This window comes from Acanthopagrus latus, chromosome 21 (assembly GCF_904848185.1).
Source record: "Acanthopagrus latus isolate v.2019 chromosome 21, fAcaLat1.1, whole genome shotgun sequence".
In the NCBI taxonomy this organism is placed as follows: Eukaryota; Metazoa; Chordata; class Actinopteri; order Spariformes; family Sparidae; genus Acanthopagrus; species Acanthopagrus latus.
This window is the reverse complement of record NC_051059.1, coordinates 6013752-6040618: the sequence shown is the minus strand read 5'-3', so window position 1 is coordinate 6040618 and position 26867 is coordinate 6013752. Positions and strand designations below refer to the sequence as shown.

General features: G+C 44.1%; 1 protein-coding gene across 3 annotated transcripts in view; it reads left to right on the top strand.

The window, feature by feature from the left end:
- LOC119011667 overlaps nucleotides 1–26867 on the top strand; it is a 170893-nt gene that overhangs the window by 115138 nt on the left and 28888 nt on the right. For all 3 annotated transcript variants that reach the window (XM_037084983.1, XM_037084984.1, XM_037084985.1), the window contains exons 6-7: nucleotides 10751–10932; nucleotides 26404–26660. In XM_037084983.1, the coding sequence (XP_036940878.1) occupies nucleotides 10751–10932; nucleotides 26404–26660 (439 nt within the window). The remainder of the gene's footprint in view (nucleotides 1–10750; nucleotides 10933–26403; nucleotides 26661–26867) is intronic.

Here is a 26867-nt window from a genome sequence, read left to right as displayed (position 1 = left end):
TTAGTGCGACATGAAGCATTGAACCGGCGGGCCCATGCTGTTTCCTCACAGCCTGCTCTAATGGCTTTACCTGAGCGAACAAAGGCAGAGGACAGATCCCAGCCCCTGTCTATTCTCATCCGATGGTGTGGGTTTTATCTGAGCCCTGTGCTGCTGCTTCTTCAGCTGCTTCATGTGCAGAATGAGCTGGAGATCCCCCCCCCCCCCCCCGCCGCCCCCCGACTCAGCTTTCCGCCATCTTCCCCTCTCACCTGCCGGATCCCCCCGCTTTTTTTTCCCTCCTCCCCCTCGGTCCATCACAGGTGGAAATGATGTATGACTCGTGTTGCCAGCACGCTCTCCCGCGGGAGCAGAAAGCTGATAATGACTGGGTCTATCCTGCTTTGCCAGCATCACACCCCCTTTGTCAGTCTCCTCGTGGGCGCTCCCCGCGTGTGACAAGTGTGTTTGAGAGAGCTGGAGCTCCTCACTCTGCCGCCGTTAGTGCGCGAGAGAGAGAGAGAGAAAAGAGAGAGCCCGTGACGGGGGGGGGGACTATTGTGTCGGCGTAGGCGTTTGTTGCCCTGCTTCCCCATACAATAGCACAGATCAATAGAAACCGCAGTCTCTGACTTGTAAATAACTCTCCTAATTTGCTGTCTCATTAGCAACATTCCTGTTTATGTTCGAGTTGTCTTCGTCTCAGCCTTCTGGTGCCGTCTCAGTCCCAGATGGTAGGCACGGCAGTCACGCCACATAAACTGGCATTTAGTGTTGATTCACTGGCACATGCTGTCCTTTTAGTGGGCAGACCCCTGCAGGGCCACGTGGGCGTCAGCATACTCCGTCAGCAGAATGTATTTTATTCGGGAGATCATTATGGGACACTACACACTTTTCATATGTTGTAGCATCCAATATGAACTAGTTTCATAAGATAACATGCTTGGGGAAAAAAAATAATGTCATGTTTTTAATAAGGTATTGCACCTGTATGTCTCATATTTTGAGAACCTGGCTCCAGGGATTCACCTCCTACTCCGCCACAAGCGCAAGAGTGAGGTCAGGCACTGATGGTTTGTGATAAGGCCTGGCTCAGTCTAATTCATCCCAAAGGTGTTGGATGGGGATGAGGTCAGGACTCTGTGCTGGCCAGTTGTGCTCTTTCACACTGAGCCCAGGTAAGCATTCTTTTTTTTATGGAGCTGCATTTGTGCACGGGGCTTGTTAAAGCAGGAAGACGGACAAACACCAACTACTTGCTAAGAAGTTGGAAGCAGCATTTCAGCATTTCCTTTATTTGAACACAGCTAAAAGTGCATCCTATTTTAAACCTGGACCTCATATTTGCATGTTTTTTTCAAGTGTAAATGATTCATACTTTCCAGAAGTTTCTGAATCGGTCCAGCAGATTGCCTCAGAAGGCTGCAGCGTAATGGCTGCAACGTAGTCCTTTGGGGCAACTCCAACACCATCAGTTACATCCACTAGAAGTGAGATTGTTATTCTAAGTGTCTGAAAACATCAGGGAAAGGATTCCTACAGAATGAGACCTATTTTAAATGACAGGATCCTTTTGGTAAACAGACACACAAGTCTCTCTCTGGGAGAGGTCTTGCTCTGAGACCTTATGAGAGGCAAGTTGATATTTATTGCCTCATCTAGACTGTCAGAATCAGTTAAAAAAAAAAAAAAAAAAAATCAGCCATGACTTTGGAAATAAATTCTCGCTGGTGTTTCCTTGAGGGAAACTCCAAACAGTTCTCTCAACTCAACAACAGCGGCCCCATAGGATTACACTGCAGCATGTCGCTGCTGCAAAACTTTTGGCAGTATGAATCATTTAAACACCCAAACATGTAAATGTAGGGCCGAGGTTTAAGAGTGTTTTTTTTCTTTCTTTTTTTTGACATGAGCACATAAAGATGAGAAGTGAAAACAGCCGTTAGCTATTTAAACTCCATTGTGACATCATTGAAAGGAGGTAGTGAAGCTGTGCAGGTATAGGATGCCCACCTGCCGATGGAGTCGAGACACTGGTGGTCGAAACACTTGTGAAGTAGCTGATTACAAAAAAATGGGAGAGAAGACGCGGTGATGACGATCAGCGGAAAGATGTCAAATGTAAATTTGAATTTTTTTTTCGGATTTCTACCTCAGCCCCTGAATCTGGTTTTAATTAAACAATCCAGAAACAGCAATGCCATCCCCTGGGTCTATTTCTCCACGCTAATTGGTTCCCCTCTTATACTAAATGAATTTAGATTAAAAAAATAATAAAAAAGAGTACACAAAAAAAAATACATTAGAAATAACTGCTTATTTGTTTCCCCAATTGTGTTTCTAGGGAAACATAATTACTGCATGGATTACGCTCCCCAGCAACATATTGTGTAATTGTAGGAAGGTGCTACATTCATAAACTACTAGTCACAGTAGCAGTGCATCTCCTGAGTGGTGTGTTTGGTGAATCTTTGGCAAATAAAGCCCTTAATGGTAAGATCTCATCAAACCATGTGATAACACTGCACCTACTGCTGTACTTAAAAGTCTTTGACATAACGTCAACACTGTTATTTCTTTACATTCCGGTGATAATTTCAGCTAATTTCTTAGGCTAAACTTCTAATACAATGCTCCTTTAACCTTAAGGGAGTACGTCGGGAAAACAAATGAAACACACTGTTTGTGAACATTTTGCAGGTGAGATCAATAAAAAAAAAAAAACAGTTTGCACATTTCCTTATTATGTCGGTAAAACATTCAGCCAGCATTTAGCTCCTCTCAGAATGTATTAGCTGCCGCAAATTCGTAGCATGCTCACATAATTCTTACGAGACGGAACTGCATGAAAAGCTGCTCTCACAGGCCTGAAATGATTTGCACTTCAGTGGATTGATCGAGCTTAAAATCCCATTTGGTGTTTGCGATCACTCATGAGGACTGGAGCCAACGTATCAGTTTCTGTTATTCTGAGTACACGACTGTAGGGAAAGTGACACTTTTGGTGATTGGAAAAGAAGATAATACAGTGTAAGAAAGTATTCACAGTGAGCAAAAAATGACATAACAACATCAATTCTGGGACATAAAACGTGAAAAGGGATGGGTGACACCTTCGTCTCTGCGCATTACAGCACTGTGGGACTTCATTTCATCTCCAGCTGTGAGGTCCTTTTTATACTTTTAAGTTAGCACTTTTAAATTACCTTGAATCATTTGCTCCTGTTTTTTCTTTCTTTAAGGACATGCAGTCTCTAACTATGGTAAGTGCATTGAAACAAACAGTCACGTCCTGTGCGTTACACTTAAAGCTGTGGGAAACAGTCCTTGAAAGCTTCCAGTATAGTTCCTTGGGTAAATTGCAGAAGAGTGAGAAGAGAAGAAAATAGTTGCTCATCAGGAGGTAGATGAAGTCAAGTTAAAAAGAGAGAAACAAGAGCAGTATGGAGAGCGGCGTATGGTAATGGGGCCGATTCGGGGCCCCTTAAGAGCCATGAGGCCGGCAGTAAGCTGAATGCCACTGTCACACTTACTGCGTGCTATGTGTGCCGAGGAAATGCTGCGGCACTAGCGTGCAGCTAACCACTTAAGCATATTTAACTACGAAAAAAAACAAATCCTATTTGAATGTCAGCGGTGAATTTGTGTCATTTCTGCTGTTTTATAATCTCCATTGAGAATCGGCTGGCAAACATCCCGCAGCCATTACGGCGGCAGCCACCCAAGGAAAACGCTAATAAAGTCTGAGACAGCTGGGGCAACATGGCGGCGGCACAGAGATGCAGCTTTGCAGGTGCTGTGGATCTACAATTCATATTCCACTAAGAGGCCTGTTCATCACTCCTGTCAGACTTCTGATCATAGCATATGCAAAGATGGCGTAAAGTCACATACACAGGAATATCTGGGCTGACATTCACAGCGTGCTCTTCACACTACTGCTGCCACTCTGTTGCACTACTGGTGTTCGGCTGCGCGTCCAGAGCAAACATTACCCGTACGTAACAATTACCTGTACCATACAAATCAGAGGAATCATCACACAGCAGAGCAAGGATTCTCTCAGGAGGATAAAAAAAATTAAAAAAACACTTTTAAAAATGCTAATATTGGTCTGCAAATATACGAGAAGGCCATTAATATAACCGCGCGGACACCTGCTAACATATATGTGTGGGAAACACTGCAATCTATCCATCTGTTCTGCACCCTGACCTCCTCCAAAAGATCCACGAAGAAGCAATTGCTATGGAAAGGATCGTACAGTGGTTCGATCGTCTCCTTCTCCTTTTCATTTTATGGTCGATTGCAATCTCGGCTTTTACGGTGCATACTGCCACCAGCTGTACATGAGTATGTAGAAATGGTGTAACAGTTCCGCCTACCAAACGACGAACCAAATTATCTAGCCTAGCTCATTAAGTCAATGTAGACTTAGAAGAGTCTGTCATATAACCTTGTATCCTTCAAAAATGTGATTACATTCCACCTGTTCTCCTAATCCTTCTGTAGCAGCTGTTCACTCTCTTTCTTGTATTGATTGCATTCCATGCGAATGTGTTCTACGTTTCATCTGACAACATTTCCAGACTTTTTCTGGGACCCGTCTGATCAAACCTCCTATTTACCCTGCTAACACCCTGTGCATTTATGGATTTCTAAAGTTTGCACTATAATCTCCCTTTATTGTCCCCTCCCTCCTATCTTTCTTGCCACGTTTCCATTATTTCTTTTTTTTAATTACTTGTGCAGTCCCCGTTTAAAGCACACTGTTCAACACAGAGTATATCTGGTAAAGTGAGGGGTTCACATATCCAGTCCACAGGCTCATCAAGGCAGCCCCCGATGGTATCAAACATGTTTGATATTTGCGATTCAAAAGCCGGATGATTATATTGGTACTCTGAGCTGGGCCACAACAGCCAATGAGAGAGGCGTCCCAGAGCTCCCAAGCAATAGTAAAGATTCTAGCACTTGAGGCAAACATTAGCTAGCCTGCTACAGTTGACAGAAAGTCCAATCTCACCTCCAGTTCTTGCTGAATAATAGAAACCCTTTGTTGACCACTCATCCAGGACTTTTCAATGCACAGATGTTTTTTTTTCTTTTCTCGTTGTGACGCGTTTCTACAGTAAGCTGTTGCGCCATGCTACTCTCCATTTTGATTATGTATGCTTCCCCATGTCATCACGTGAGAGGGACTGCATGTGAGCCCAGCTTCAGTCTGTTGAGCCACAAAGCCAGAGTAGCAAATTGCACCAAGTTAAGCGCTGCGGAGTGTGAAGTACGAACGGTTCTGGAGATGTGAATTTAAGACAGAGATTCATTGCTTTATACTTTAGATTTTTATTTAGCTTTTTCCTTCCACTTTTTCTGACAGATAAATCCACAATATCTTTCTTGCTTGTTGCATTGTTGGCTGTTTTGTCTGCCCCTTCATTCCCTTTAATGCCTACATGAGCAGCAGCCAACAGACTCTTACATCCTTTTCCATTCTGTGAAATCTGAACAGGCTCTGGTGAGTTTCTAGCAGTAGATCTTCTCTTATTGATTTCAAAGATATTGTGCTTAAGAGTACAGCAACAAAATCTGTACATAATACCACCTTGTCTGATGTAACTTCTCAACCCAGTGTGGAGCTATTATTACTGCCATCTTTTCAGCTCCTCTCTGTAAGTTTTCTTTTTGTGTGTGTGTGTGTGTGAATTCCTGTGCTTATTTTGCAGAGTTCGTCTTTAGCACCATCTGTATAAACTTCCGAATAATTGCAATATGTTTTTCCTAATATATTGCTGTGCTAGAAATCAGCAGCCTGATCAATACGTCTCAGCTTGAAAACTGGCAAGGCAAAAGGTATGCTGTTTTCTAGAATTAAATGTTCTAACTTGCTAACGTTAGCTCAAGGCTAGTGTACAGTAAAGTAAACTGACTGTTTTGGGGGCTACAGACGTTCTCGCTGTCAAACTTGCTTCACTGGTGACGCACACACCGTTAAACCCCCACCACTGATGAAAATCTACCTGATATGCACAAATGCACGAATTCCTACATATTATATCTTGAAAATGTTCAAAAGATTGAAATAGTTGCTGAATTTACATATGCTGGTGTAATCATGGCTCCAAATCTTAGTTTTCGGGGAAACATGTGAAATGAAAAATGATGAAAAACCATTTATACCAACTTGGCAAATTTGAGACAAATTAGAAGCTGTGTTTCTGTGGATGCATCCAGGATTTGCACTTCAGTGGGTTGATTGAGCGTATAAATACCAAGCTTAAAAATACTGGCTGCGATCCTTCCCCACGTGTCTTATTAAATTACATGTTGGGGGCAGGCTGGAGAAACAGTCATTAAACCACAGGCGTCCCTTTACAAAACAGACCTTAACAATTCTGGCTGAATAGCCAACTTGATATCATCACTGCAGGACATTGGAAGAAACATCTTCTATTCTCTCTGTACTGTGTCTCGTGTACAGCATTTTAAATGCTTCGGCCTCTCCTCCACTGCGTGACTTTGTTAAGTTTAGTTCGAAAACTGTAAACCCACAAGACTAGCTTTCTGGAGGAGATTATGCTGTACCCTTTCGTTGCACTGCCTGTGGGCAGTCCGCCTTCCCTGTGAAAGCTCAGTGGAACGCCCTACGCGACTGTTGAGAGTTGTTGTTTTATCAGTAGTTTTAAAGTCAAATGGACTAGTGCTGTGCTTGATTCGTTTTGCCTGGTATACACATCCTTGCTTTTAATTTGTCTAGCATGCTCACGATGCTGACAAGGTGCATGTGTGTAATTTATACTGTGTGTTTTTCTGGTTTGCTTGGTGCCGTGCTGTCACTTTGTGGATATTTTAATTGTGACCTGCCAGGAGACTGCTGATGAAGATCCGCCTCGGGCTAACCCCGCTGCAGTGCCTCAGATAAAAACATTCATGTTTAATATTGTACACTCGTCCCTACACAAATGAAATATATAAATACACAAATTTGATTTGTACAGTATTGTTCAGGAAAGACTTCCTCCCTCTGACAATAAAACAGCAATTAAAGGAGCCTATGGGGTAAACATGGAGATCATAGCCGGGAAACAACTTTATTTTGAAGGGCTGCTTATTGAAAAACCTAAAACTGATTTGTTCTAATCCAATCACATCCATCTTGGTTGTTCTATTGCAAATATACTGACTCTAACACCACAGTAATAACAAGTTTATTCTTAATTTGATCGTGTTTGTCAGCTGGGGAAATGACAGGGTTACTGATTTTCCTTCCCTCCCTCTCTATTCATCTTTGCACCATTGTGTACAATTTTTGATTTGTAATCTAAAAATACTTACTGATCCTGTTGAGTATGAAACACCGCTAAATAGCTTATCTTTAAATGGATGTCCTTACCGCGAGGGTGGCACTTTGTTTCGTCAGTGGGAATTTGCCGTGGTGTTCAGTTGTTGCAGAGAAAGACGATATTCAACCCCGACTGAATGTGATCATTTTGCTAATCCTTTTACAAACCCACTCTATTCAATATTTTACCTCATAAACTTAATGGAATTAGGACAAGGGCAGCAAAAGTTGAGAAATGCTCCAAAAACACGTTTGGAGCATTCTACAGGTGAACAGGTTCTTTGGTAGCAGTAGCTCGTATCATGACTGGATACAAAAGGGGCGTCCTCGAAAGATTCAGTCATTCACAAGCAAGGATGGAGTGAGGTGCAGCACCTTGTAGCGCACATGACTGTATAAAGGATGTTACTACATGGGCTCAGACACACAAAGTAGAACTGATGTCTGTAGTTTGGATCCTGTTTTTTTTATTCTTGTTTAGGACAGTGTCCAAACAGTTTTAGAATCAGGGTTGCAGTTGTTGTCCAGAAGTGACTTCTAGACAAGAATCTAGTGAATCGCAGTGTGTCACAGTGTGCATCATTATATAATTAACTCTACATGTGATTGCTTTATGCCAAAAGCTCAGTGGTTGCTCAGTGTATAGGTGCAAATCCTCTGACAGTCTGTCCACACAGGTGGTGTTGTAACAGTGCTAAGTAAGCAGAGCAGCCGCTTTAGTCCTTTGTCAGTGTCTGCACAAGATGTGTTCAGGCTCAGTATTCAGAGTGGGCCATTTGTGTTCTGGCCGGGCTGAAGTTGCGTGTGTAAAACAGAAGAAAATGGACTCGAAATATAAACATACTCTTTGAGTCATGTCATGTAAAACACGAGCGAAGCACGACCCTCATGTGGATTGCTGTATTGATTTAAACTGAGGTGTGTCTTTTTTCTTGAGGTGGATGGAGTGAAAAACACGGCCTCCTGTGTAGACAAGGCTTCAGGGAAAAGATAGGGGTGGATCATTCAACACTGGAGACCACTGTGCACAGTCTGCTTCCTATCAATAGTCCGTGATGGTTTTGGAGTTTTAACAACCTGGGGGCGTTTACATTCTACAACTAAAACTCACACATGCTTTGCTGATTCCAAATTTTTTCAGGCTCAATAAAAGAAAAATAGAGAGCTATTTCCCCACCAGCAATCTATGAAAAAGCATCTGGATTTTTATACTGGGAGATAACTTTTTACTTTGTTGTATTTACTGAATAAATATACTATATAGAATCCAAATAGTCTGGAATTTCTTGCTTGTCCAAAAGTCACCCATACAGTGTTAGACCAGATAATAAAAAAACAAAAAAAACAAAACAAAAACCTGAATTGTCATTGTAATAGTCACAAAAACACAGCAACATTAAAGGACAAGTGAAATGTATTCATTATTTCCACACTTCCAATGGAAGGTCAGGTAAAATTTTGTAGTCAACAAAACATTTCTGGAGCTTCGCAGCAGAACAGCTTTGTAGCATTCTCCCTAACAACTCAGGTAGATGGGGACTTGTGTTAAAATCGAAAAAAAAAAAAAAAAAACAACCGAAAAACAGACATAAAATGGCTCCGTACAGCTCGTCCACCGTCCTTTGTTTTGAAAAGACGTTATTTACACCTTTTTCTAAACCAGGCATCCCCAGCTGCTAAGCTAAAAGCATGCACTCTCTCTGTACCGTGGTGTAAATTTTTCTAAATCAATTTCAGATCTCTGGGCTTTTAAAGACTTGGATTAAACCGGACAAGCTGGATGGAGCCATTTCAAGTTTTTTTTTCTGCTTGTTTTTGTAGGCTTTAAAACAAGTCCCCATCTACTTCGACAACACCACAACACTATTTTGCTGTAAAGCTCCAGAAATGTTTTGTGGACTTCACCCTACTGTCCGTTAGCGTGGGCAGGAGTAGATGATGACTGAATTTTCATTTTTGGGGGGAACTTACCCTTTTAAACCACTGACAGCTGAAGTGAAAAGAAACACTGATCATCTTGTTACAGCGCAATGTTGTGTTTGCCGCCAACGTCCCGGTGCCAGACAACACAGGAAACTCCCACGCAACAGGTCAGAGCCGACAGCCTGTTTTTGTGGTTGAGGTTAGAACACTTGTTGGGGTGAGAAAGCCCCTGTTTGTTTTTGAAATTAACGACTCGGCCTATATTACAAATGACATCAACAGACAACAGAAAAGAGAACAATCAAACACCCTGACTGGTAACTTCAGTCGCCGGGGCCCGTTTGAAGTGGGAAAACTCTAATCCTGATCCACAAAATTGAAAGAACCTCACATCTTGTCTCGCTGTGATGTCGTCAGATTTACGGAATTCGTCTGACTGCGCGTTGGCCCAGATACTGTCATGTTGAAGTGCTGGCTATCTTTTATTCTGTCAACCCAACGTGTTTGGAGAATGTTGTCCTCGCTCACATTTACAGGTCTATCTGATTCCCTTAGCTTTAGCTGAGCAGATAACGGCTCTGTTTGAATGAGCCTGTCTGTTCTGTGTGTGCGAGCCAAATAGTGATATCTTACCTTTTCCCTCGCTCAATTTCTATCTTTCCTGCCACACTTATTCTTGTCAGAGCAGCCGGCGGCCCGGGTGTGTGTGTCCCAGAGTGTGTGTGTGTGTGTGTGCGTGTGTGTGTGTGTGTGTGTTGGCTTGAATTAATGTGGGAGGCGGATATTTGAAATTATGTGTGCATATGTGTCTCTGCACTAATGGAAGTTCACAGATGTTCCATGCCACGTCTGGTGCTCCATATTTTTCATCAGATAGGTGCATCGGGTGAATCATAAGAGAAATGCACTGTGTGTCCCTATAACATAAACTGCAAAGGCAGCAGAGGGACTCTAATTTTTGCTGCTTTAATGGGCCCAAACATGACGGCGGCGCCCATGAAAGAGCCTGTTATCTTTGCTAATACTCGTGGCAGGAGTGAGGACTGGCCCCAAAAAGTGTCTGTTTCTGATGAATAGTTAGCTCATATCATCAAGTTCAAATGTTTTGAGGCAGACAGAGCAGCCTTTCTTACCTGTAATCTCTGCCTTTTTCTTTATCTCCTCTGTTCCTTCTGTTTTTTAATCCTAGCTTCTATTAATTTATTTTTTTAACCGGAGATTTTCTGGCCATATTTTACCTGGCTTTTAATAACACCTCAACGCTGAGCGCTCAATCGCAGACTCTGCCTTTCTCCCGTTTTATCTCTCTCCTTCATCCTCTCAGTTCTGTTAAATTAAATGCCTCTCCTTATCTGAGTGAAATATTGTAAATATTGGCTTGGCACAGGTGAGGAAAGGCAATTCGAAAGCAGGTCAAATGATAAAACGAAATGTTTAACCGACAAATGAAGTGTATCAGCGCATGAAATTCCCTAACATGAGCCATTATGTGTCTTTTCTCAGGTATGTGGTCCTTCTCCGTGTCGGAGCTGGCCATCCCGGGGGCTGAGATAGGCCGTATCTCGGCGACCGACGCCGACCTCGGCGAGAACGCCAAGCTGGAATATACCATCCTGGAGGGGGAGACCGGGGACACGTTCAACATCACCGGAGTGAACCAAGAGGCGGTCATCACGCTCAACAAGGTGAGTGGAGATGAAGGAAACAGAGGGCATTACAGATGGAGGGAGCGACTAAAACCAGTACTGCACCAGTACTGAAGGCGGTGTTGTCAGATGGAAGATATTAAATTATTTTTCCACAGCCCTAAAATGATCATCATTTTTGGGGTGAAATTATCATCTGTGACTCATAACCAAGCTAATGAATAGACATAAATGTCTCTCTGCCAACATCAGCTTTTCTCAAAAGAAACTTGATGTAACTATGATCCATGGAAGGGGGTGCCCATTAGTCATTCAGTCTGACAAAAGACAAAAATAATAGCCTACATTACACAATTAAATTACAAGACGGCACGACTACAAGCCTGTTCATATTCTGCATGAAAACAGTTATTGCCATAAGCTAAACTAATTAAATACTAAAGTAAACTGGGCTTACTGGTGCATTCAAAACAACTCCACTTCAGCACGGCGTAATTAAGAAAGAAAGTTCAAGCTCCACCTCAATTAAGCGTCGAGCAGCAGGAGAGGCGATGACAGCTGTGCTGCCGAATCATGTTCACTGTCACAGCATGACTGGCTGGAAAGACATTGTGTGAGACTCAGGACTCAGACGAAAACCAACTACTAATGCGAGTGTCACAAAGTGGTCAAAATAGAGTTGCACTCAGTGGCGCGCATACCTCCGCCTAGGCCCAACAGTCTCCTTTCGTACTGATTCATAGACACCAGCCACCTAAATACACTTCATTTTTTTCCCCACCAAGATCCATGTATTATCCCCTGAAACTTTAGCGAAAATGTTGAAAAATTCCCTAGCTTACAGTGTTCAAGAAACTGAACCCTGGATCTATCTATTTATCTGGATACACACCAAAACAGTTAATGGGGTCTATTCTGGATTGAAGCCCACTCTCCACCCAAGTTTCGTTGAAATCAGTTGAGTAGTTGGCGAAGGTAATTATCATAAATTATGGCACTTTTGGTATTGCTGAACGTCTAGCGTACAAAGGGCTAAATTATCATCCACATGCGATCAATATTGTACATTTGGCGGCACTGATTGGAGAAGACTTGAAACGAGCGATTGAGGTCTTGTACTCATTTGAAAACAGTTTACTAAGGCAATAAATCAAGTTAGAAGTAGGGTCAATTGCTCATAAGCTTACATACAGAGTCCAGGTTTATAGCATTGGCTTCACTTTTTCGTCTATATTTTATATCTAGTGATAGAAAGCAGGCAAAATAAACGAGGGCAGGACAGGAGAGGAGAGGAACAGATGCTGAGGGGGAGGAGGGTCGGTGACATCGGTATTGTAGATAGATTCATGAGAGAGAAGTTTTGTTTTGTTTACGACTAAAAAGATAAAAAAAAACAACATGTTGCCTGTGCCCATTAACCTGGGAATACACAAAGACGCTGTATGAGGTTTGACGACAGGTGATCTGAATTCAACTCACTTGTTCTCCTTATTTGACTCCCATCAGACGACAGTGTTTTTGAAGAGCTCCTGACAAATGAATTTCCTGCCTGACTCACTGTGATCCAGCCTCTCCTTTTATCAATATTTCCATCTGTTTAAAGCAAACATAATGAAACACCCGTTCAAAGCTGAGTCAAAGCATGACGCATCTAAATGCAAATGTTTGCGAAAGCCTGAGCAGGGGAAAAATGTTTTGACCGGTTTTGAGGTGTTTTGACGGCTGCCTCCCAGCAAAAAAAAAAAAAAGATCTCCCCATGCGCGACGTTTGCATGCGCGGAGGGATCAATGAGGTTCTGCCTCTCCATCCTGAGTTCAGCCGGCGGTTTCCTTCTGTGTGATCTTAGATTTCAATTTCAAATGGTCATTCCCCTAAGCTGCCTGTCGTCTCCAATTATCACATTCTTATGAAGATGCGTTTGCACGGCGGGGGGGGGGGATGAGTTCTGACACCGGCTCGTTACCGGCGAGGCTTGTTGAGGTACATCTGTGTCTGTGTCAGGAGAGAGGGGCCTCGCGTGTAGCGCAGACTTAATGGGGAGGCAGTCCCTGTGTGGGCGGCGTGTCTGAGATGTGATGCTTTCATTTCCACTGAGTGTTGGAGAGGCTTCAATAAAAATACACGTGTGTCTACATTAACGGCGTAAACCCCCTCTCTGATCCAAGGATCCAAGTCATCACTGTGTGCTTTGCGAGTTTCATGTGTTCAGAGTATGTCTGCTCATATATGCAGAACGTGTATGGGTGCTAGGATGACGCTGATATTAAACAGTTGTGCTGGAGATGTGTTTTCTCATGTCAACAGATCCCATGAAAAAAAAAAAAACAAAACACATTGATCTCACTCGCAAGTTGCCTAGCCCTATATATCATGTTCGCCTGTGCATTAGAGCTCATAAAACCCTCTAAGGAACTGTTGGTTGAACGGGTGACATGTTTCTACAGTAAACAGTGTAGTTTATTTTGATTCAGTCCCACTTAAAAAAAAAAAAAAATTGAAAATACACCACTGAAGTTTTATTTCCAGCTGCACCAAACTCGCTGCTGAAAATAGTCCCAAACAAGTAGAATATTTCAGACTGAGCAACATCTGCAGAAAACTACAGCTGCTGCCTGGCTGTTCTTGGGTAGTTAGTCTTTCTCTCCAAATGGGAAGGTATATGTTTTTGAGCCATTTTTAGAGAATTACATCATCACTAATGGACAAATGGACTTGGGGCAACAGGCAGAGTAGGGAAGTCAAACAGCATTGTAAGATGGACCAGTTGGTTTTGCTCCTTTCATGGGATTTTTTTGCCCCCAAAAATACATTGAAATAGTGTTATTTTCGAAAACCAACAATAAAGGAGCCTTGTTTTGGAGAATTTTTTAGATTAAACACTCGGCTGCAACAACTGATCATTCTGGTTATTGCTATTTTTAAATTCATTTCTTAATATTTTCTGACTGTGCACATCACAGTGTCCCAGAACCAAAAGTGGTGTCTTGCTATTCATTTTTATGTCCGACCTACAGTCAAAAATACAATAAAACAGCAAATCCAACCATTTGAGATGCTGGAAATAGGCAGAAATTAGATTTTTTTATTCTTATTTATATCTGGCCTAAATGGTCAGGCAGTTATTAAAGATTCCCTTCAGACATGTCTTAGATCATACTAAATCATAAAATGCCTTCAATAATATTTGTATCTGATGTTTTGTTTTTTTTTTTTCCCAGAAAAGAAGTTGGATTAAATCATTGTTTGAAGCATTGTTTGAAACATTACACCCACTCTGCCCTCATCAAAAAAGATGCTCATGGACCATGATTGGCTCTCTCATAAAAAAACTGACATTGCAATGTTTTGGTATTCTCTGCTATATATTACGATAAAAAACAACAACAACAACAACAACAACAACTACTTCAAAACAAAAACACACATTTTCACCAGATATAAGTTGAATTGCTCTATTTGCAAGTAATTAATCACCATTCATCACCCCGGTGACCCCCCTGTCATTTGAAAATAATTGGGGTAATTCTATAGGAGTGCATTTTAACAAACAACCTAAACCCTGCTTTGGTTGATAAATTGATCAAAAGTGATTGTGATTATTTAATCACAGGCCACACATTAAACTAAGTCATATCAGACAGATTCCTCTCATAGACAAGTCATAGAAAATGAGAATTTTCTTTCTGTATCAAGCAGCAAAAAGTGTACATTTGCCTTCTTGACCTTGATTGGGCGCTCTATGATGTGGTTATGCAAATGCTGAAACAATATACTGTGCGGTCCTACCCCCCAAACCAGTTGTAGCAAACTCCTGCTGAACCTTCTACACATGCATCACTCTGCACGTTGAAGCTCAACCATCCAATTGAGGGAACAAAACTAAAACAGATTTTTGACTGGAGCGGGACTTTAGGACTCAGGAGTCAATCTGCTAATCAGTCAATCTGTTAAATGCTTCCGCAGCAATCGTAGCCTTTGTGTTGAACAGCTGGTGTCTGTCATCCTGTCTTGCACACCTCCAGGAGCACTGTCTCATTCCTGTACGGAGGCAGTATTCTCCCCAATATTTGGCGGAGTTTAAAAATGGTCACATATTGGACTTGAAGAAAGGCCTCCAAACTTGTGCGCCCCCTTAGATTCTTTCATCCAAAATGTTTCTGAAATGAAGCCATTTCGAAAAAGTTGAGGCTGTTCGGAGAATAGAGACAGTCTGCACAAAAGAAGAGCAATTTGGCAAAATCTGTCAGGAAAATTGCATTCAAAAGCCCATTTCAGTGAAGCCCGTGTGAGGCTCAGGTGTTTTCTCTTGTGAGTGCACAAGTATTGTTGTGTGTGTGTGTGTGTGTGTGTGTGTGTGTGTGTGTGTGTGTGTGTGTGAGTTCTTGAAGTCAGGTAGCCACGCTGCAAGTGCATGTGGATTCATCACTGTGTAAGGCTCTGTCTCAGGTGTGCAGAGCAGGATTTCCAAGCCCAGTATGAGCCCCCTTTGAACAGAAGCAGGTAGGCAGGGAAGAGGACTGGATACAGGGAGAGATGCAAGAAAGAAAGAAATCGAAGGCGAGGACCTGCGAATGAAGAGAAAGAGAAGGGATGAAGTATGGGAGAGGAGCACTGAGGGTGGGGGGTGGGGGGGTGGGGTGCTAAAATGAGGTCCTGAGAGGCAGTGACAGCAGAGAGTGCAGTATAACAAGAGAGTAAGAGTATGAAGGAACCACAGAGAGAAGCAGAGACAGCAGGAGCTGCAAATCAGTGACAGCCATAGAGAGAAATTAGCACAGCTAGAGACTGAGAGGCACAGAAAGGTAGAAATGCACAAAGATATATATAAAAAAAAAAGACGAAGAAGGAAAAAAAGCTAGAATGAAGAGGTAGATAAGGAGAGGAGGCAGCATGGCAACAACAAGACAGAAGAAGCCACAGGCAGGGTAGAAGGCGGGGGGGGGGGGGGTGTACCTGCTGTGTGCAAAAGCAGAATCGATCAGTTCAACATGTGCTGGGTGGCTGGTAAACCGGCGGGAAGATTACATGTAAACAAATACGGCAAAACACCCCCCGCCCGCTACATTTCCTCCCGTCGCATTGATCGGCGGCAATCTCAGAAGACGCGCAAAACGTTCAATTAGTGTTTCAACATGGCCTCCCTCGTGCTGCTTTGTGGTTTTAATCCCTCGACAAATGCACCGGGAGAGAGGCGCAGACGTATATTAGACCGGGAGTTCTGCTACGGGTTAAATATTGAAACCAAAAGACTCGCAGGCTACGTGCGGATCGGGAGCCGAGCGCAGCGCTCACTGCATATTTACGCATGCTGCGAGGCGCCTGTTTCCAGGTGGGTGTCGTTACAGTTCAGCCCTTCGCGCGCAGGAAAAAAAAGATCTGACTCGAATAGGTTAAAAGGGATTTAGTCTTTTCAGGGAATCCACGCACGTCTCATGAAAAAAACATTCTAGATGAGGGCTAATAGAATTAAAAGCGAACAAAGCGTAAAATTAGCACTAAGCTCACCCCCCCCTCGGTTTCCACTTTGTCAAACAAACAAAAAAAAAAAATAAAACAGTCGTGCGGTTTTTGTTTGCTTTTTAATGATGGAATGTCCATGTCAGAAGCCTTTGCGGACTGCGGGGAGTCGAAGCAGGGGTGCAGGATGATCTGCGTGCCCCCGGAGGAGGAAAAGGATTTCCGAGCGGAACAATTTGTGTTGCCACAGAGTCGGCCTTGACCTTGCTGGTCATCTCGCTGCTGTGGGCTGAATCTCTTTAACCGTTGATCTAAGCTGTGCACTCCCTCTCGCACCCACACACACACACACACACACACACACACACACACAGAGTGGGAGACGCACACCTACACAAGCACCGGTAGACCACAGAGAGAGAGAGAGATGCGCACATCAATATAACACACTTGACCTTGCAGCTGGCTGTGTTTAAACTGTGAGGAATGAGGAGAAGCGGAGCCGCAACGAGGCTGCAGCTGAGGGATGCCAGGCTCGTCTTCACCTCGGAATGATGTGTCGGATGGGAGGCGGGTGGGAGGCTGAGCTGAGAGGGAGGAGGAGGAGGAGGAGGAAGCCTGGGGGGGGGGGGGTCTGTTTGGGGGCTGGCGGGTCTTGGTGGTGGGGGGTTAACAGCAGATAAATAGAGTCAATAGAGGGAGCTGGAGGAAGCAGGTTGGAAGATAGTTGAGAACGAGGCGAAGGGGAGAATGACAAAATGGAGGCGAAGGAGAGGGAGGCAGACAGTTGAAGGCGAGGAAGACGTGCCAGCGAGCAGAGGGGGAGGAAGAGGGTAAGACGGCGAGGAGGCGAGGAGGGTTAGGCAGGGACACGCCACACAGAGAAGCTGGGTCATTAACAGCCTGCAAGTCAGGGCGCCGAGTGAAGCTGCCTGCTGCTTATCACTGCTTATTTACTGTCAGTCCCGCAGAGACCCCCAGCAATAAAAAGATTTCTCTCCTTCTCCCATTCTCCCATCCTCTATCTACACCCACACCCCCCCCTTACAACCCCATCCTCACCTCCCTCTTCCTCCTTCTCCTCCTCCTCCTCCTCCACCTCCTCCTCCTCCTCCTCCTCTTCTCATCATCAGCCACTGTCTCTTTGCATTTCGTTGCTCTCTCTCTCTGTCTGATCTCACCACACATGTCCAAATATTTAGAGCGGGGAGACACACAAGCGAGAACACGCACACGCACACGCACACCCACACACACACACACACACACACATTCATAAACAGAGCGAACCTCCCCCACCCAATCCCCCCCCCCCACACACACACACTACACCCAACCCCCCCCCCCCCCCCCCACCCCCCTCGCCTCGTCCTCACTGTGGTTTGTGTCTGGAGGCCATGTCAGACAGTGTGTGTGTTGTTTGTCTGCAGCTCTGACTCAGCCCAGGTCTGCCTCGTCCAGGCGCACAAACACACGGAAACACACGCACGCGCGACACGCACACACGCCAACTCCCGCTTCAGTGCAGACGCGCACTGTTCATCCGTTCATTTCAGATTAATTTCCTCTGCTCCGTTTTTATTTGACGCCCTTTCTTTTCCATTCGTCTCCGTCGTTTCAACCTCTCAGCTCGACTCCACTCCACTCATTTACTTATTACATATTGCCACTAATGAATGTGCATATTGCTGCTAATAGATTTTTGATACAGCATGTGAACAAGGCCACGCTGTAAGTGGCAGGTAATTGAAGAATTAGCCAAAGGCTCTCCAGTACAGTGGCTGCAGTGACCCCTAATGGCCAGAGGGTTACATTCGGGGGGGGGGCCGTGAGATGGTCGAGCTTTCCTCCAGATCAATAAACTAATCAAAGTCTAATCAGGCGCTACAGTGAAGAGCAATTAGAAGAAAGGAAACAGACATAGAAAGCCCTGTCATCTCATGATGGGCGCAGATGCGCAAAGGTGTAGAAACTGCAATCAGAAGAGAAATATCTTCATGGACTGATTTTCTTTATGCCTGAAAAAATTGAAGTGAACAAACTCTGCATTTTTCATGACTGAATAAACTGTATAAATAGTGTGACCTTAAAGGGGCTCTATCTAGTTCTGAAGAAGAAAGAATTTGAATATTCACAGCATTAATGAGGTACTAATTCAAACAGAAATAGGAACAAATAAAATAGAAAATCATGACCATTTATCTTTTCCATAACTGGATAAACAAGCTGTTCTCAGTGGAAAATAAGGTCCCCAGAAACACTGGTTGAAGCTAGAAGGGTGGCGGGGTCCGCTGCATGTAAACAAAGTAAAACAATGTGAAATTGTGTTTTCCTTTAAGGTCAGTCTGTTTATTCAGATTATTCACTCTTGAAAACAAATAGTTGGTCTGATTAGGCATAAAAAAAGGACAACTGTTCATTAACACACACAGACACACAGCTTTATTAACAAAAAACGGAAGTACAGCTACAATAAATCCCAAAAATGTGTCAACAAAGGGCAGAAAACAAAACTGGGGAAAACTAAGAAACAAAAGCAAACAAGCTACAAACTGTAGTACTGAAGTACAAACCAATAGGATAAATATCAACCAAAAATAACACAGTGAATCGGGATCCAGAAGCTGGAAATACAAGACAGGAAGGTGGGACAGGGAGACACAGGAACAGAGAGGTGAAACCGAACAGGAACGGGAAAAAGAACAGCGCGAGACTAAGGACGAACAGAAGAAACTAAGACACAAGTGGCGATGAACTAATTGAACCCAGGTGAGGCGTGAAAAGGACGGGAAAACAGACGAGGGGAGGAAATGAAAAGCGAAACACGATACATCAGGACAGAACTTCAAAATAAAACAGGAAATAAATGAAACCCAAACCGTAACACAATTTTGCACAGGTTCACTGTGTCTATATTTGGTGGACCCTGCCACCAAACAGTGTTCTGGGGACTGTATTTTCCTCTGAGAACAGCTTGTTTATTCAGTTATGGAAAAATAGATAAATATCTCTGAATATGCATTCTCAGGCTACCTCATTAGGTAGATATTAAAATTTAAACAGTTTGATTTTCTTCACTACACAGTGGCCGTTTAGTATGCAAATCAGACGTGTGATGATTTAATGTTTCATTTAAGGCTCGTTGTGTTTTGACTGTCAGAACGTTTACATCCACTGACGCGGCGAAGAAACTTCCAAAACAGGCTTGGATTTCACAACACCTCATTACATGCGTGTATTTAAAAAGCATGTCTACGGCACAGTCGGATCACCAGACATAACACATGGCGTGTCACAACATCATTAATACCAATCCGGCGGTATCCTGATTCAGGAGGTTCCCTTTTGAGGTATGTTTTTCGGGGCGCTGCGAGCTGTGTAAGCCTGCTATTTGTGCGCCTTTCATTCCTCTCACCTGGGGGACAAGCCAGCTCGCGCATGTGTCAGTTTGTCATTATTATTTCCATATGCTCTCACTTAAAAACGGCTGGCTAATCCTCGGTCACACGCCAGCAGCGCGCCCAGGATTATCTGTGTTTGTTTTCTCACGCGAAGGAGAGATTGTGCTAATCTCCTCCGAGGGAAAAAAAAGAGAGAAAGGGGAAGAGGGAGAGACAGAGGGAAAACGAGAAAGAGACCACTGTCTTGTGCACAAGTTGGTTACAAAAAAAAAAAGAGAGAGAAAGAAAGACATGGGACATCTGAGAGGGAAATAAGACAGTAGACAAGAGACAAGTGACAGAGGGAAGAGAGGATGGCAGAGGAAGAACAAAGTCAAAAGGGGGATTTAGAGGAGCCTTTGTTCTCTTGACTCTGCTGTTGTGCTTGTTGGCAGGAATGTCCAAAGCTGCGCTTGTCATCAGACAAATGTGATGTATGATCTTGATTTAGAATGCGCAAAATCAAGAAAGAACTCAAGCTGCCAAGGACAGCAGGGCGCCGAACACACAGCGGTGCCCACACTTCAGATTCTGTCACGCGCACGGGCACGCACACACACACGGACACATGCACGCACACACACATTTACAGAGCTATACATCCTATATATGCTCACTTCCTTTCACACACGTTAACAGAATCTTCATATTTTCCATCCTAGTCAGGGAGAAAGCACCGCCTCTGTGATTAGAAACCTCGCCTCGCAGTAATGTACATTCACACACACACACACACACACACACACACACACACACACACAGGTGCATGTATGCCTACGGGTCGACCTCTTTGAATAGAGATGTATTATGTATCGCCAGTCTAGCATGCAGGTGAGCTAATTAATTTCTGCTAACTGTGAAGCGAATTTAAAAGGGAAATTGTATAGGGAAATTTGAATTTCAAAACAGACTGGAGGAGCACTGCATGGCAGGACAGGGGAAGGTTACACTTGTGGAGTGTGTCTGTGTGTGTGTGTGAGGAGGGCAACATTAAGTAGAGATAAGGGACTGTTTAAGCATGTAAACCGGGGTTACAACCACCGATTACTTTCCGTGTTTTCAATAATCATTTGTTTAGGTCTGTGAAAGGTCCTTTGAAAAAACCAACAACCTGTTTGGCCAGTTTTCTACTAACAAATGTCCAAAAACAGGGAGATACTCAATACACAGGAAATGATCAAATCCTCACATGTGAGAAGCTGGAACCAGGGATTTTTCTGCATTTTTGCTTAATAAATCACTCAAGGACTCAGAACAAGGGCTAAAGTAGTACCTGAAAACCAAACAAATATAATCCCCCCACATTAGAGCCCTTGCATTGTACACATCATTTTAGCATTTTTTTTATTTAGTAGAAAGGGTGGAAAAGAGAGGGGGAGATTAAAGAGTACTTTACACTAAATCCAGCTTGCTGACTCAGAAAATGACATGTACAGTCACTTTATTGCACCGCATCCGCTGATCAGCGCCTCATTGTACTGTTCATTGCAACAAAAGTTATTTTCCCATTTCCCAGGAGAACCTACTAATTTATTCCTCTACCCCTCAAGATTGGTGAAGAATCTGTGATGTGCCCAAGACAATCTCCATTTTATGAGGCTCTGGTGACAGTGTTGAGTATGAATGATTGACACTATGCAGCTAAGAATAGCAGGAGTAAAAAAATACTGCCTCCTCTTCCTGTAAGTTAGAAATTTACAGTGCTTAGCAGTTCTGCAGTGTTTATACTGTCTCTACCACTCATTCCTCAATCACATCAATTATTCTGTTAGTCCCCTCTGCCTCTGACAAGACTCACTAAGCGAATGTTATAGCAACATTATGAAGATTTTCTTTATTTTGTGCCCCCCACAGTTTCTGAGCGCAACGCCACTGTCGTAAATACAAATCCCAGGTCTGTAACAATTTGTGAGACATAGGTATAGGTGATAATTACGAACTAAATACACTACTGGCTCACTCATTTCAAAGTAAACATGTAACACTCTGATCCTACCCTCTCACTGAGGTTACGTAGCGCAGAAACAAGTGACAGGGGGCTGGACTGGCTGTGACAGAGACACCGTTCACCTTGTGACAAGATACTGTTCTAGCAAAAATGATTTCAAAGGTCCCATATTATGAAAAACACGTTTACTCTGGTCTCTACATATGTAAGCTGGTCCTCTCTGAGCCTGCCAACTCCCAGAATGAGGAAAACAAGTGACTCCCACATGGTCTCTGCAGCCCACCCACTGGTAAAACGGCACTCCTACAGGCTGTTCAAATTCAGCTCCTTTCATCATGTAATGAAAGGATTAATTTACATTAGGCAGGCCTCCTCTGCACGGTGATAGGAGGTATCCAAGAGGGGAGCATCCATCCCCAAGGTGAAGTTCAGTATGTCCAGCAGTAAGATAGCAGTGTTTCGTCGCTCAGAGCTAGATGCGCAAATTACTTTTTCGTTGGTTGTAAAAATCAACATCAGTGCCTACATTCTGTCCCAGCTACAGAACAACAGAAGAGACAATGGTTGCTTTTCATTTGTAGCGACAACGTGCCGGCTGTGGTTCGTGTTAGCTTGAATGTGTGTGCCAACCACTTCACATGGGACTGTTTCAGTAACAAGGGTCAGTACATCAGTCCCGCCCATACCGGATCCAGCAACTGCACCCGAGCCACAGGTAAGGTATGACAGTATTTACAGTTGCCTATGAGTATGGTGAAGTCAGCTGGAAATTGGCTAACTAGTTAGCTCCACTTTGGTCCACAACGCAATGGCGTTTGAAGTTAGTTTGATATTAATAACATTACAATGGAGCTTGGTTGTCACAGTAAAAATAATAGACGTGAAGTAAATAGTGGAGACTGGAGACAGAGACGATGCGAACGGTGTCCAAGAGTTTGGAGACTGTGTTGGAGACAAACACAGCTTTCACTAGCTGTTAGCCATTAGCTACATGGCAGAAACTGTAACAGCATACAGAACAAACTAACATTATTCAGACACACTAACCATTCTGAAACGTCCTGCTGCAGCTGTAACATTACCACCATATTATTAGCGCATGCTAGGGCTAGCACAAGCAGCATCGTCTCCCTGAGAGGGACATTTAGCAGGCAAGGCAGGCGTTGACAGATGAAGCTCATTAGCATTTAAAGGTGCAGGCACAGAAACAGCCTGCTCTCAGTAGAGCTCACTTGAGTCACTTTTAGACAGCTGAAATTCAGGACCATGGATGGGTTTGGGGCAATGCATTTCGAATACAGTGTTGTTGGACCTCTGACAGCTGTGCGAAATTGATGAAAAAAGTATAATATGGGACCTTTAAGGTAGGAAGAAAGCTTTATTTTTAGGTAAAAAATTTACATAGTGTTGCCTCAGACTAGTTCAAACTAAGTCCTTCTCGACAGGTCTTGCCACTTGGCAGCCATCTTGGCAACACCCCCAGGCAGTCATTTAGGGGCATCAAGACCAGGCTCAATACAAATTAGGAGGAGAGGCAGAACTTCACCTTTTAATGGTCACCTGGACATAAAAACTGCATGTAAAAAATCAAATATGATAAAACAAAAAAAACACTCAAGAAGTTTGGTGACCCTGAGGTAAGAATTAAACAACCCTCTCTCACAGGTTATCCCTCTACATGCCTGCAGTTTCACAACAGCAACTTCTTTTACTGCGCAATCCAGAGTGCTGTGGTGTGATGCGGTCAGCTCAGCCCACCCGAATCATACAATTTTACTGTCTAATATTTGAATAACCTCACTATGCTTGACTGTCCTGTGTATTGTGTGTGATATTCTCTACCGCCAAGCTTATTAGAAGTCCATCTGCATCCGCACCAAATCACTAGATACTGTCCTGAATCTCAACTCTGTGCGCTTGCGTCAGTGCAACAGCGCGATTGGTTGATATGTTTCCCAGTTCGGCTGTGACAAACGCAGAGGATTGGCTTTTGTGGGGGATGAGGATAAGTCATGCAACCATCATCTCTAGTGTTTTCAGCCACTGATAAAAATGCTTTGGGTTATTAAAATTAGAGTTGGTCTTTCTATAAACTCTTGACCATCAGATGTAACTGTGGGAGGCATGCACGAACGCTGGAGCTGGGTGGGAGTGTCAGCAGTCTCAGGGTAATGTGAGGGCGGCGGTGTGTGTGTGTGTGTCACGGTGTCGAATGCATTTTGGAAAATTCGTGGAGGGGGCGTGCTCGAGCTAAAACAGGGTTCTGTATTGGCCTTGTGTGTGTGCGCGCGAGTTCCACGTGAGCAACAAGAGAACGCTCTGAGGAATGTTCACATCACACACGTGCGCCGGACAGATAAACCTAAACACAGAAAAATGGCGGGGGTCGCTGCGTGATAAGTGCTCCCCGTAAGGGCGAATGAGGGAGAAAGATGAGTGTGTGTGCGTTGTGGTTTGTCAGAGCCGGTGCCCTGTCGCACTCAGACAAGGGTGGGGTGGATGGGAGGGAGGTGGGTGGGTGATGGAGTGTGCGAGGTAACGGAGGAGGGGGGACGGAGTGATGGAGTGCTGGATGGAGGGAGGGCGCGGGGTGATGAGTGTGTGCTCACAGTGTAAGTGACACCTCTCCTCCTTAGACAGATTGTCTCTCTCTCCCTGTAGCAGGGACCCCGTCAGAGAAACTTCTTCGCCAGTTCACCCATCTCATCCCTCCTCCTCCTCCACACACACACGCACGCCATCTCCACGGACAATCCCTCTTGTTTATTTATTTCTCCTGCAGAGATGTTCGCCTTATTGCCCGCATTTCTAAATCTTTCAATTCTCCCCCTTTTCTCTGCATAATTTTTAATCAATCCTCACCTCTTTCCAAAACTGCTGATTTTTCTGTAAAGCAGTCTGCAGCTCAGAGAGAGGGAAGAAAAGAGATGGAAACATGCGAAAAGAGAGATCAGAAAGCAAGGAGAGAGCGCGAGCGAGAGGATATCAATATTCCCACTGCCGCCGGTACACTCAGGTTTTTTTTCTCGCTGTTTGAATCTGACAGCGAATATTCTGCATAGTCAGGGAGCCTATTTATCCTCTGTCCAACATGGTCCTCCGTGCCAATCACACTGAGATGATTCATACGCGCACTCACTTTAAGGACACAAACACTCTGACAGAAGATCTGAGGACACACGGGCACAAAAGAACTACGTGTGCTTACACACAAGCCCTGTCGTACACACACACACACACACATATATATATATCAAACAGGTACTTTGAAACAAACCCAAACATGTTGCTTGCCTGAAATTTAATCAACAGCAGATGAGTGTGTGTGTGTGAGACGGTGGATGTATGTGATTACCTGTGCCTCTGCCCTCGCTAACAATCATCTTGGCAAACGCGATCAGGGGCGATCTCATTGCTTCAGAGCCGGCGCGCTGGTGGGAGGGTGGCATGCAATCAGACGGACACCTCAGACAAATAGGCTTCATAACTTCTCTGTAACAATCGCTGGGGCCTGAGCCCCTATCCCAAATGAAATCTCTTCCACCTGTGTGGATGCAAGGACACAAACGCTCCTCACTGCCAGGTCTCCATGGTGACGGGGGAGTGATGGAAATGATAAACAAGGGAAGGGATTTTATGAAAAAAACTCCGCGGGTTTGTTTTCAATTTCATCTTAGGGAAATCTGTTGTTCACGGCAATTATTTGTCGACTTCACAGCTACGCGTGGCAGCGGACTATACCTCTGACATTTCAAATCCATTTTAAATGTTCATAGACACAACTTGGTTGGAGTTTTAGACCCTCGGCTGAAACGACTCCCCCTGCCAACATGTTTGTAACAATCGAACAGAACACACGTCTGTACATGCCAGGTACCCACCAACACAGTTCCGATTGTGTTGCCAGCGCCGCAGCGGCAAACAATGCTGGACCTAGATAAAATGTTCAATGCAAATACCTGAAGTATTACATGCCTTCATCCAGCTGTGCTGCACACAGATAGCAGAGCTAATCTTACGCAACTCCCACGAACACCTTTCAGCTATATATCCTTTAGTCTTAGCATGACAAAGATATCCCCAGATCCACTCCAAACAACGCCCAGACATGTAGCTGCCTCAGTGTCTCCAGCTCTCTGGAATCCTTTCAACTCTTTGAGCATCAGGAATCTCATTGGCAATTCTGTAACATCAACACTTCATGAATGTCTTTTTCCCACTTCACACAAAAACCCACCGTCTAAGCATCCACCCACAACCACCTTCAAAGTCTCACTTCAAAAGTCCAAGCGTCACGACATGTGAGGTTACCGTGGTATTATCTACTCCGAATCATTTTCTGCTGATTTTGGATGTGACCATCCTCGAGCCTCTGTGAGCTGTTATCTGTTGGAATAATTCATTATTTGCCATCTCTCTGCTTTTGATATGTAATTTAGCAGTCATCTGTGGAAAATTTGGTGTAAGAATTGGACCAAATGAAAGCACAAAACAGTGCACTGGCTCTGACGTTTGTAACAGTGACATTTGCATAATTTCTTGCTATTAAGACGTGTCACCATTATTCATTTCACAGTAAGTGTATATCTCAACCTGCAATTATGCCCTTCGACACTGAATATTTTAACACTATTAACTCTTCCTCCTCCTTTTGTCTCCCACAGGCGGTAGACTACGAGAGCCGGAGCTCCTACTCTTTCTCTGTCGAGGTCCTCAACCCCATAGTGGATCCTCGCTTCTTGCGCCGAGGCCCCTTCAAGGACCGGGCCTCAATCAGAGTGGCAGTGCTGGACGCAGACGAGCCTCCGAGGTTCTCCCGATCCCGATACCACATGGACGTGTCTGAAAACTGCCCGCCAGCCTGCACTGTGGGCAGAGTCAGCGCTGTAGACCCTGATACTGGTCTTACCAATAATATCAGGTACAGTTATGGGCCTCTGTCCTCAAATAGCATATAGTAGATCATCTTGTTACAATGGAGTGGGGGTGGGGGGGGGGGTTGCAGTTGGGTTGTACCATTGCCATGAGGGCATGTACTTGGTCAAGGAGGGTTTGGGTGTATGGTGTATGTCAAAATGGTATCCATATCAATGCCATGACCCATGATGGTTTCCTAGCAGAACAGTAC